This window comes from Neoarius graeffei, chromosome 8 (genome assembly GCF_027579695.1).
Source record: "Neoarius graeffei isolate fNeoGra1 chromosome 8, fNeoGra1.pri, whole genome shotgun sequence".
Taxonomy (NCBI): domain Eukaryota; kingdom Metazoa; phylum Chordata; class Actinopteri; order Siluriformes; family Ariidae; genus Neoarius; species Neoarius graeffei.
The window spans coordinates 74,822,014-74,835,005 of record NC_083576.1 but is presented as its reverse complement, the minus strand read 5'-3'; the positions used below and the strand labels follow the sequence as shown (position 1 = coordinate 74,835,005).

Sequence of the window (12,992 nt, the reverse complement as noted above, 5' to 3'; positions counted from 1 at the left end):
ACTAATGTTCTAATGTTAATTCTGATTCATTTAATGTTGTTAATAATACAGCTCTTTTGACACACACACGCTCTCAATTTCTTGGCTGGGGTTGACAGACTGACCATCGTTCCTATCAGTCTATATTAATGATCTCGAAACCCCACTCTTGGATTCATGCCTTGTTTGTTTTATTTATCTCTGGGTGTACGATGATGTTAATCAGCTCATCTCCGATCACGATTCGTGTAAACAGAGCTAAAGCTCCAGCTCTCTCACCACCTCACTTTGATAAAGCTTTTTTTCCTCCTGGTTGTAACTCAAATCCAGCTTTTCCCCTGAGACGACATGATCAGGTCATGTTCTTATCGTCCGAGATGGTTGGTTTTCACTTCCTGTTTCTATCTCCGCCCCGATTTGTCATTGGTTAGTTTCCCCGTTGTTTCCATCGGACTTCAGTTTAGCCTTTTGGTTTTTCATCTGTTTTTACCCTTGTGTGTGTTTTGATTGATTGATTGTATGGTTGCAAAGTCTCTTCAATCAATAACAGCTTATTTTTAATCACCAACAAAAATTGATTTACGCACAAACTAATACATACGAAGGATCTAATGCTGCTTATAAATAACTAGTAAGCTAATCTAGCTAGGCAGCTTTTCTTTGATTCGTTCCTGAATTAGGGCAAACGATGTGGCCAAGTGCCAAATGACCAAAGTAAAATGACACGCGTTCAGCGTCACTTTGATTTTATTTTGAAGTGTTCTTGATATATAATGTAATGTAATAATATAATGTGTGTGGAATATATGATCAATCCAAGGTCCGACTGTTAAATAATTATAAGAACTTCAAATATAACGTACATTTTTCTAATTGCTATACAACTAATAATTCAAACTGATTGAAGAAGAGATGGCTAGATGTAGGACAGGAAAGAGGAGAGTGTGTTCTGTTTAAACACAGTGTCGGGTTGTGGAAAAGCTGAGCTTTGTTGTTCCTGGAGCCAGAACATACGGGTCACTCTCCACTCTACCTGGATCGTGTGTGTGTGTGTGTGTGTGTGTGTGTGTGTGTGTGCGCGTGTGCCAGTCAGGGCCTCAGGCCGACACAGTAAGGTGATCAAGTGACCTCCTTAATCCACTTGCTATGTGCACACACACACTGTACGACACGCGCGCACACACACGCACTGTACGTTTGTAATATCTGGAGTATTTCTTCTGAACAGCAGAGGAGAGGTTTCTTTAAGAGACAAATGACCTCAGCTGTGCTATTTTATAAACCAAGAGAGAGATGTACAGAGCAGAGAGGCAGATGGAGAATGGATGGGTGAATGTTTTTATAGAAGAAAAAAACAGAAAAAGAGAGATGCAAAAGACAGAATATGAGAGAGAGAGATGCAAACGACAGAATGAGAGAGATGCAAACGACAGAATGAGAGAGATGCAAACGACAGAATGAGAGAGATGCAAACGACAGAATGAGAGAGATGCAAATGACAGAATGAGAGAGATGCAAACGACAGAATGAGAGAGATGCAAACGACAGAATATGAGAGATGCAAACGACAGAATGAGAGAGATGCAAAGGACAGAATGAGAGAGAGGGATGCAAATGACAGAATGAGAGGGGGAGAGATGCAAACGACAGAATGAGAGAGGGAGGGATGCAAACGACAGAATGAGAGAGGGAGGGATGCAAACGACAGAATGAGAGGGATGCAAACGACAGAATGAGAGAGATGCAAACGACAGAATATGAGAGATGCAAACGACAGAATATGAGAGATGCAAACGACAGAATATGAGAGATGCAAACGACAGAATATGAGAAATGCAAACGACAGAATGAGAGAGAGGGATGCAAACGACAGAATGAGAGGGGGAGAGATGCAAACGACAATGAGAGAGGGAGAGATGCAAACGACAGAATGAGAGAGGGAGGGATGCAAACAACAGTGAGAGAGGGAGGGATGCAAACGACAGAGTGAGAGAGGGAGGGATGCAAACGACAGTGAGAGAGGGAGGGATGCAAACAACAGAGAGAGAGGGAGGGATGCAAACGACAGAATGAGAGAGGGAGGGATGCAAACGACAGAATGAGAGAGGGAGGGATGCAAACGACAGAATGAGAGAGGGAGGGATGCAAACGACAGAATGAGAGAGGGAGGGATGCAAACGACAGAATGAGAGAGGGAGGGATGCAAACGACAGAATGAGAGAGGGAGGGATGCAAACGACAGAATGAGAGAGGGAGGGATGCAAACGACAGAGTGAGAGAGGGAGGGATGCAAACGACAGAGTGAGAGAGAGAGGGATGCGAACGACAGAATATGAGGGAGAGATGCGAACGGCAGAATATGAGGGAGAGATGCGAAAGGCAGAATATGAGGGAGAGATGCGAAAGGCAGAATATGAGGGAGAGATGCGAAAGGCAGAATATGAGAGAGAGATGCGAAAGGCAGAACATGAGAGAGAGATGCGAAAGGCAGAACATGAGAGAGAGATGCGAAAGGCAGAACATGAGAGAGAGATGCGAAAGGCAGAACATGAGCGGGAGAGATGCGAAAGGCAGAACATGAGCGGGAGAGATGCGAAAGGCAGAACATGAGCGGGAGAGATGGATGCGAAAGGCAGAACATGAGCGGGAGAGATGGATGCGAAAGGCAGAACATGAGCGGGAGAGATGGATGCGAAAGGCAGAACATGAGCGGGAGAGATGGATGCGAAAGGCAGAACATGAGCGGGAGAGATGGATGCGAAAGGCAGAACATGAGCGGGAGAGATGGATGCGAAAGGCAGAACATGAGCGGGAGAGATGGATGCGAAAGGCAGAACATGAGCGGGAGAGATGGATGCGAAAGGCAGAACATGAGCGGGAGAGATGGATGCGAAAGGCAGAACATGAGCGGGAGAGATGGATGCGAAAGGCAGAACATGAGCGGGAGAGATGGATGCGAAAGGCAGAACATGAGCGGGAGAGATGGATGCGAAAGGCAGAACATGAGCGGGAGAGATGGATGCGAAAGGCAGAACATGAGCGGGAGAGATGGATGCGAAAGGCAGAACATGAGCGGGAGAGATGGATGCGAAAGGCAGAACATGAGCGGGAGAGATGGATGCGAAAGGCAGAACATGAGCGGGAGAGATCGACAGGATATACGTATTACAAATCTGTCTCTCGGTGAACTGAGACAATGTTATTGGTGACCATGTAATGTTGTGAACAAGAAGTAACGCGGTTGTCTCGATGCAGCAGGACGAGGGTAAAATTCATTTAAATACACTGCACACAAAGACTGTGCGCGCGCTCGCTCACATCTGTACAGTTTCATGATCATCCTTGTTGTGTGTAAACAATAGCTAGATAAAGCTTCAGTGACCCATTAAATTACAGTTACATAATCCCTGACACAGGTGTGTGTGTGTGTGTGTGTGTGTGTGTGTGTGTGTCAGAACGTAATGTTCAGTGTAGAGAAGAACAGAGATATTGTTAGCTCAGATGAAGGCACTTTGGGACAATGGTGTCCCTTAGCAAACGCGCGTGCGCGCACACACGTGTTGCGTTCCTTTGATACACACAGCTGTGCCGATTGTGAAAAGCTTTTTTTGTTTGTTTGTTTTCTTTGACTGTCATCTTGGAACAGGACATAAAGTTTCTCTGGTCATGCGAGAGCGAGCTGGTGAAGTGAAGGAAAGGGGAAGGCTGTGGAGAACATGAGAAAGAATGTCCCTCATACACCTTGTGTTTTTTGCCCTCTAGCAGAAGCTGTGTCAAAACTTGCTTTCACAAGTAGGAACCGTGATGGGCTATAATTCATTTCATTCGTAAGTTTGCTTTATGGAGCAGAGACTCAGGCATTTGAACTGTTTTCCTGAGATTTTCTTCTGGACTGACTGACTGGCTGCAGTAATTCCCTCGGACCTCAGTCCTACAGTACTGCTTGTACGATACGTTGTCCACATATGTTGGCTGTACTCGTACGATTTTAGGGCCCGTTTACACGAGGACGCTGTCGGGTAAAAACGACTAAATATTTTATCGGAAGTGCCTTTCGTCTACACGGGGACGGTGTTTCCGAGGCTGAAAAACGGAAAAAATTGAAAACGCCTTCCAGAGTGGATAAGTTAAAAACAGCCCCCGTTGCATATCCGTCTAAACTACCCAATACGCGAAACTCTGCTCGGATCTGCTCACGTCGGGTACGCGTTTACGTCATATACTGTACATGCCAGCCCGGGAAGTAAGAAAGTAAGTAAAAAAGTAAGAGCATGTCTGATTACATCGATCCAACGGACCTTCAAGCTGCTCTGGCAGCTTTAATAAACGTCCAGGAGTCCTTCGAACATCTATACCGAATCTGCACATATACCGTTAATGAACAGAGGCGGGTATAGTATGCTCTTACTTTTTTACTTACTTTCTTACTTACCATAGCCAGAGTAGTCAAAGTTTTCGCGGCGCAGATGTGCAGATCAGACAAGACGGAAGACGTTGCGCATGCGTGCGGACATAGCGGAGGTCTTTCACAGCACCGCCTAGCCACCTGGCATGCACATTTAATTGAATTCCACACATTTATGCGTCACCGTATAGACGCAGATTTCCTCCTTGAAAACGGTCGTGTAGACGCGGAAAAAAGTGAGAACGAAAACGGACTTTTGCGTTTTTGTTTCAGACCGTCCCCGTGTAAAGTGGGCCTTAGTTCCTTCCTCCATTTGGGTCGTATTCAATCATCTTGGTGTGGTGAGAATTGCCTGGATACCTTCTTGGGCATCTGACAGATTCTTGTAATGACTTGTATCACAGAGTTTGCATTAAATCCTTCCATCACGCCACCATCTTTCCTTTTCTTCCCCTTCTTACTGCATACACACGATCAGACCGGACTGTCAAAGTTGGTGATAGTCTGGTTATTGTCTCCTTATCTCTTCTACCTCAGTGAATTATTTATTTTTAAAATATATTATGGGTCCCTTTATCTGTCGTCTGTTAGTTTTGCGTTGGCCATTCCATCGTTGGCATCACAAGCACTGTTCAGTGTGTGACTCTCACTTGGTTCCTCTGTGCTCAGTAAGGTCACACCGCCCGAACTTTGCTTGAGTGTTCCTGGAGCGGTGAAAAAAATTCATCACCGCTCATAACCGTTCACCACCGTTTAACAAAAGTTGGCCCCCGTTAAAGCAACGCCGTATACGCTCAGCCACCGCTGATGTTTCTCGAGGGGCCCTCCTACCGCTCCAAAAGTTTTGAGCTGCACAAAATATTGCGAGTGGTGAGGAGGGGGCAATTTTCCGCCCCGGCAAAGTTCACCCCCGCTCCACCAACGCCCAGTCAAAGTTTGGCACCGCTAGACGCAAGTTCGTGGACGCTTGGGTCCGCTAGGCCAACGCAGAAATCTTGAACGCTGGACCACCGCTGCTTTGCCAGCGTTGCCCGGGCGGCGATTAAACGTTGCACAAACTTCGGTGGAGCGGTTGTAAGTGTTTTACGAGCGGCCACGGGGTTGCTGGAACGGTGTCGGGCGTTGAAGCAGCTATCCATGGCGGCGATGAACTTTGGTTTGGCGTTGGTATAGAGGTGTCGGAGCGGGACCAGAATTTGGCTATAAATACGGGGAGAAATGGACCAGGAGCTCATTTGGAATCGAGCTGCCGTTGAGTTCAGACCTCATCTATATCGAATTTGCTCAAAGTTACAGTAAAACTGTATCACCATGGATGCTGAGAGACTTGCTATGATTGGTGCTAAACCAACTTTATACCCCCGCCGAGCCAAAGCCCGCATGCGCAGAACGCCGCTATACCAACGCTCGCGTCACCGCTAAACCAACGCTCGCTACCGCTAAACCAACGCTAAAGCACCGCCGGCTTCAGCGGTGCACCGCTAAGCCAACGCCCGTGTTTTCGATTTTTTTTCCCGTTTTGTGCGCGGTGACGAGCGTTGTCGAAATCCGGCCCCCCCTCCCTACCGTTCAAGGAACGCTCCAGCAAAGTTCGGGCGGTGTGACCGGGGCCTAAGCAGCACTGAGCTGTTCTTTCTCTCTCGTTCCCTCTCTGAGGCTTAGGTAAGCACTGTTATGCACTGCTGTGGTTATGTACTCATGTGCGGGTATGTGTGTTTCTGTATGAATGACTCCGTGCGTGCGTGCGTGTGTGTTATGTAAGCTCACAGCTGGGTCACTTCCTCTGTCCCAGCTTCCTCTTCTCTTACAGGCTTATAAATGAGGCCCAGAGCAGCAGTCACATCTCCCATGTGAATGTTTATGTGAAATGACCGATCGTATAATACGTGTGATATTTTCTATAATTAACAGTTATTCCACGAAATCGAGTTGTATGTGAGAAGAGAACACTTTATTCGTCACACGTACACTTAAAGGTCATAGGCAACGGTTGGAGGTGAAACGTAGAATATCAACTTCATTGTCTAGAAGAACGACCCAAAAAGCAATTCAATCTTCTTAGTGTCTAATTTGCACCCTAAATGAATAAAACGGTTAAAATATACTGTTTTGACCAATTTCCGAAGGTTTGTTGACATCTCACTTATGCGCACTTTCACCACCAGGGGACTGTCATCGTGACGTCATTTAAGCCAAACAGACCGGGAGCAGCTCTGTGTTTACTTGCGAACCGAGCACACGTGTACGGACTTTGGTCGTGAGAGGTTGTGTAAAATGTCTGATAGCGATTTTGAAGTAGGAACTCTCCAAATTAAACATCGAGAGGGGAAACCATATATGTCTGAACCTATGGCCATTGCGAAGCAATCGGTGAATGTGGCTCACTGGTTTGACCGTGCGGCCTCGGAATCGGACAGCGACTCGGCCGACTCTGATCGCGGTGACCCCGGACCTCAATAAGACTCGCGCCCAAACGATTTATCCTGGTAGTTATGATAAATTCCTACTTTTGTCGTAATACTAAATAAGAGCCCTTTTGAAGAATAATTAAACCGCCCTCCCTAGTGGATATAGGGAACGATTACTTGACGGTGCGCCGGTAGGCCATGTTAGCCTGCTATCTGCGGCATTATACTATTTATAGCCTAGTGAGGAAATATCCCTTTGTCTCATTTCCACAATGATTGTACAGGATCCCTCAGGATTCTTGACTTGTCAATTGCAAGCAAAAGTAAAAATGTTTACCTCCAATCTTCTCCTTTTTGCTTGAGCGTTGCTAGTCTGTTTCTTCTTTGACTGACTGCTTGATTTTTGTTTCACGCGCACAATCCACTCTCTCCGCCTCTTCTCCTCTTCCGGAAAAAAACAACCCTGTGGCTTCATGCGTGCAATCCACTCGCTCCGCCTCTTCTCTTTCAGAAAAAGCCAACCCTCTCGCTCCGCCTCATCTCCTCTTCTGGAAAAAGCCAATCCACTCTCTCCGCCTCTTCTCCTCTCTCGGAAAAAGGTAAAAACTTCTTCCTGAACCGGTCCTGTTGTTACAGTTCACTGCACAACAATAAGGCACGGTTTATCTTTGGAAATTCCCAAACGCACGTATGCACTCAAGCCGAACGGCAATGTACCGTAAGTAAACGGAAGTGGACTCAACTCAAGCGGTTTGTTTGGCTTAAATGACGTCGCACGCCGAGTGGTGACGAAAATAGCCGAACAGAAATTCGCCGCGATCCGCACTAACTTTATTTTAATTATTACTTATCAACAATACTTCTTGGGACCAGAAGAAAATTACAGAGGGTTTTTTAACATATAAAGTTTCAAATGTGCATAAAATTAAAACCGTTGCCTATGAGCTTTAAAGGTGCATTACCACCACCAACTGGGCTGGAGTGTGGAACAGAAGATATTGGGGGGGAGGACAATATTATTTTAGCTATTTCTGTTTCTTTTAAATACAGTAGACCCCCGCCTATTCGCGGTTCAGTATTTGCGAATTCACATATTTGCGGGATTTTATATAGAACATATCTCCTATACATTCATGGAAATCTCAGCGATTTTCGGTCATTTGCGGCGAACGTTTACGCACTGCGAACGATTACGCACTGCTACATTCTCGGAGCCGAATGCTCGCTCGCTATTGGCTGAAGTTTGAATGGCGGGCTGCTGCTCATTGGCTGATACAAATGAGCGCATTGTACGGTACAGTCCCCGTTGTACGGTACGGTTCCCGTAGTTCAGACTTGTTCACGTGTTGTGCGTTCTTGGTATTTTTGAATAATTTTTACGCCCTACAATGGCTCATAAACGCTCTGCATCTTCTAAGGCTCCTGCCAAGGAACCTAAGTGCCAGAAGAAGGTAATGACGCTGCAGGAGAAGGTAGGACTTCTCGATATGCTAAAGGAAGGGAAGAGTTAAGCATTTGTGAGCAGTTTTATGGGGGGGGGTTTACAAGTATTCGCGATTTTGGCTTATTCGCGGCCATGTCCGGTCCCTGACCCCCGCAAATACTGAGGGCTCGCTGTACTTGATGATGACAATTGTTGGTTTTGTTTTTTCGAGTAGAGTTTTTATTTCATCCTCGGTTGGTTCAGCAACACGCACCACCATTTTGGTTTTCTCTACTCACGGTATATGAGCTGATATCCTAGTAGTAGAGTAGCCAATCAGAGCGCACGATTGCTCATATCCAGTCAATGTGGATATAGTAATAACGTGTGTGTGTGTGTATAATAATATATAATCTATCTGATGTTGTGTTTGTGTTTTTCAGACATTTGGTCTCTGGGTGTGATTCTCTACATGCTAGTGTGTGGACGCCCACCTTTCCAGGAGGCCAATGACAGCGAGACTTTGATCATGATCATGGACTGCAGATATACTGTCCCGGATCACGTCTCTGCGGAGTGTAAAGAGTGAGAACACCGCTCATGCATACTCCCTCACAAAATTTATTGTCGAATGCAAAATTGACTTCCATAGTGCATAACGGTAACGCACAAACAAATCAGCATCTTAATACACATACAACTATCCTAACACGTACAATTCAGTGCATACATTACACACACATGCACACGTTACAATACACAGCACAGTCAGCAGCGTTTATTCCCTTAATAATCACCAACAGAACAGCACGGTTTTTTTTTTTTTGAGATATCTGACGAAATAAAAGGGATCTATGTTTTCTGCAGAGAACATGTTCCTATAAATACACTTCTATATATTTTTTTTTCCAACATATCGGCTATCTTAACTGAACTTTGTCAAAAAATAGATTTAAGAGATACTTATAAGATTTGTTAGGTAACGTCTAACATTTGGCTAGCTAGTTTAGATACTTTTTTTGCAGACGTACTGTATACACAAAGCTTAACATATAGACCCCTTTCACTGACGTCACCCGAAACCGGAAGTAAACAAACCCTGCGCCATTTTGGAAGACCAACAAACTCGTGATTAGGGGGAAATAACGGCAGCGGTATGTGAACCCATGAGAATAAAGTGGAGTGGCAAATGACTTAAACAAACAAATCTGAGCTGTTTTATTTATGATTTATTGGCCCAACAGTAGACTTGAAAGAAACCTGTGAGAGACTTGGCAAAAAACTGTGGATATAATGGATAAGTCTGTGCATGATCTGCGGACACTTTGAGGTAAGCAAACGCAAGAAATTCAGATTTAAAACATGCTAAATTGGCCCCAAGTTGATAACTGGATGAGGAGCAAGCCTCCCAGACTTCTACAATTTAATAATAATAATAATAATTTAGGATGGTTTGGGGCTTGCTCGCTGCTGCCAGATTGGTTGTTGAGTAGCCTGACTGTTTTTTGTTTTTTTTTCTTGCGTGTGGTATCATTGTTGACGCGAGGTTGTTTTTTGAACATGCCAATGCGGACACGATTTCCCCTGATGAGTTATGACTTCAGACGCGATGCGTGTGTGGAGGTGTGGAGTCCGCGTGATATGTGCGTAAGATAGGCTTCTCAAGTGTTTGGAGATCCGCGCTCTGAGACAAGCGCAAGCACCCCCCCCAAGGGAAAAAAAGGGACCCCCCCGAAAATATCGGCATAGTTCGAACACTGAGTGTAGGCACTGGGTGTAAACAACAAATAGTTTACAATGTCTGGGTAGCAAACAGATGGCAGAATTGGTGTCCGGTCCTCCTTATGTTTCCATTCTCCCTTACCGCGAGTCTTATCATATGGGTCAAACCCATCAATCACAGCCAGTTTCTCCACATACCGTGCCCTTTCTGCAGCTGGTAATGTACTCACATAACCCGAATTATCATCCATCGTGTCACTTTACTCTCGCTCGTACTTTGTTTTATATTGTGAGTGCATGTACTTGGTCTTCCAATATGGCGCCTAACAAAATCTCGCGGCGCGGTGACGTCATGTGAAAGGGGTCTATACTGTACAACATCAGTGTTTTCACTGTCTGCATTTTTGGAGGAATAGGATTATCCACCCGCCCGCTTTCTCCCCTATCATGTGGCGATGGCTACAAACCGTGGAGAGAGAACAATAGCACATGCTTCCTCGGAGACACATAAAGCCAGCAAACCATGTCTTTTTGAATTGCTGCTCAGCATAACACCTTTAGAGGAAAAGCACTATCTGCACTCTTCTACATACATGAGCTGATGGATGCCCAGGACTAGTGAGGGTCACTGTGGGTGAGAGAGCAGTGTTGTAGTCGAGTCACTAAACCTCAAGTCCCCAGTGTTCAAGTCCAAGTCATTAAAGAAAATTTCAAGTCGAGTCCACTATTGATCAGAGTCGAGTCCGAGTCGCGTCCAAGACTCCAACCGTACCATTTGACGGTGGCTGTTTGAACCCCGTTAACATTAGTTTGTTCCTGAACATGACAGGTGAATGTGCATTGGGAGTGTGAAGTATTCCATCAGAGATGGTTGGGAGACGGATGTAAGTGCAGAAGGTGTGTTTATTAATACAAGTGAAGACAGGTAAACAATCCAGAATGGCAGGCAACATCGCGAATCGGGCAGTAGGTCGAGCGAGGCACAAACAAGCTATCAAAGATGAGAAACAGGAAATCAGGGATCAGGAAACCAAACAAGGAAATAAAGCTCGGTAATGTGTCAGCAATGCAACTCGATACTTTGCAAAGTAAGTGTGTTTTTACATAGGTGCGCTGATTGCGCCTTAATCCTGTGCAGGTGCGAGGAGTTTATGGCGCGTGCGCTATCCGGAATGCACCCAAGAGTCTATCTGATGCACACGCCAAGGCACGCCGATGTGGCACTCTTGCATAAAATTAGTAGAAAAATTAATAAATATCTTATGCCAAATTGTTATAGCATGTTACAGAAAAATAAAGAAATAATCCGAGTCCTCGGCTCCAATTTATGAGTCCAAGTCAAGTCCTTAAAATTAGGGCACAAGTCAGACTCGACTGCTACAAGCCTGCAGCAAAAAAAAAAAACTATGTTGAGATCTTCACATGTTTAGCTTGCGCTCTTTTGATGACGTCCTGTCATTGCACTGCAAAAAATATCATCTTAGCAAGTGAAAATAATTGAAATGATCTAGCATTTCCTATTAGAAGAAGAATACAAGACACCAATTCTGAGATTATTAAACCTAGTTCTAGATTGCAACCAACTTTATTCTAAGATGTCTTATCAAGTAAGACTAGATACCGTAGAACTCGACGCCAACAGCGTCGATGGGGATGCCTCCGCCTGGTAGACTACACGCCTTATTAATTTGTGATTTGGGGATGGACATTTGACCTCAGTAATCTTGACCTGGTGAAATTACTTGTATTTGCCTTGGAGATATTGTGTTCACAACGTTTTTGGACAGACATTTGACCTCACAGTGACCTTGACCTTAGACCTTTTGATCTCAAAATCTAATCGGTTCATGTTTGTCCCAAAGCGCACAAATGGTAAGTTTGGTGAAATTCCTTTCATTAGCCTTTGAGATATCGCATCCACAAGGTTGCGGGATGGACGCACGCACGGACAGACGGACAACCCGAAAACATAATGCCTCCTGCACATTATGGTGGCGGAGGCATAAAAAAAAAAATCTGTCCATGCAGCAAGATAATTTCACCAGTCTCATCTCATTATCTCTGTCCGCTTTTTTTCCGTTTCCGGTTGAGAGTACGTCATGCGCATTCTGGCTGCCGCTTCTCACCAGAGCTTTTTTTTAAATTTTCTTTTCTTTTTTTTTTTTCCAATTTTCATTTTATTTATTTATTTTTTTTGTGTGTGTTTGTGTAGTTTGATGTTTTTGAGTGTTTTGTCCGCCGGTTGCGGTGTAGCTCCGGACCCAGTTTTGGGCGTTGGTTCCCTCCAGGCCTTGGTTCACTGTGGGTGATGCCTGCGCTCCCAGCTGTGGACTGCAGCGAGCTCGCTGCTCATTTAACATTCGTGGTTGTCCAGTGCTCTGCGCTTTAATGCTTGGCATGATGTTCCGAGTGATGTTGCTTGGTGGCGTCGCGGCGGCTGTGCAGGCGGTTTGGGACACACCAGCGCTCTGCGTGGCGGAGCTTCTGTGCTCGCTTTGTGGATCCACGGCGTGGTGTCTGAGCGATGTGGCTGACGGCGTCACGGCGGCTGAGCTGGAGATGTGGGACTCGTTTTCATGCGCCTTTTGGTAGGACTGTGGTTGCTACACCACTGGAATTACATCCTGACCCCTACTTGGTGGACTTTTTACTTTTATTTTTTATTATTTATTCATTTATTATTTTTTATTGTTATTATTTTTTTTCTTTGTCTATAATTGTAAAGCGTCCTTGGGTTTCTTGAAAGGCGCTATATAAGTTGAAATTATTATTATTATTATTATCCTGTTCTACAGGGTCGCAGGCAAGCTGGAGCCTATCCCAGCTGACTATGGGCGAAAGGCGGGGTACACCCTGGACAAGTCGCCAGGTCATCACAGGGCTGACACACAGACACAGACAACCATTCACACTCTCATTCACACCTACGGTCAATTTAGAGTCACCAGTTAACCTAACCTGCATGTCTTTGGACTGTGGGGGAAACCGGAGCACCCGGAGGAAACCCACGCGGACACGGGGAGAACATGCAAACGCCACACAGAAAGGCCCTCGC

The 12,992-nt window shown here is 45.3% G+C and overlaps 1 protein-coding gene across 3 annotated transcripts in view; it reads left to right on the top strand.

The window, feature by feature from the left end:
* snrkb (SNF related kinase b) overlaps window positions 1–12,992 on the top strand; it is an 86,647-nt gene that overhangs the window by 42,110 nt on the left and 31,545 nt on the right. For all 3 annotated transcript variants that reach the window (XM_060928249.1, XM_060928250.1, XM_060928251.1), the window contains one exon: window positions 8,659–8,800. In XM_060928249.1, coding sequence (XP_060784232.1) covers window positions 8,659–8,800 — 142 coding nt within the window. The remainder of the gene's footprint in view (window positions 1–8,658; window positions 8,801–12,992) is intronic.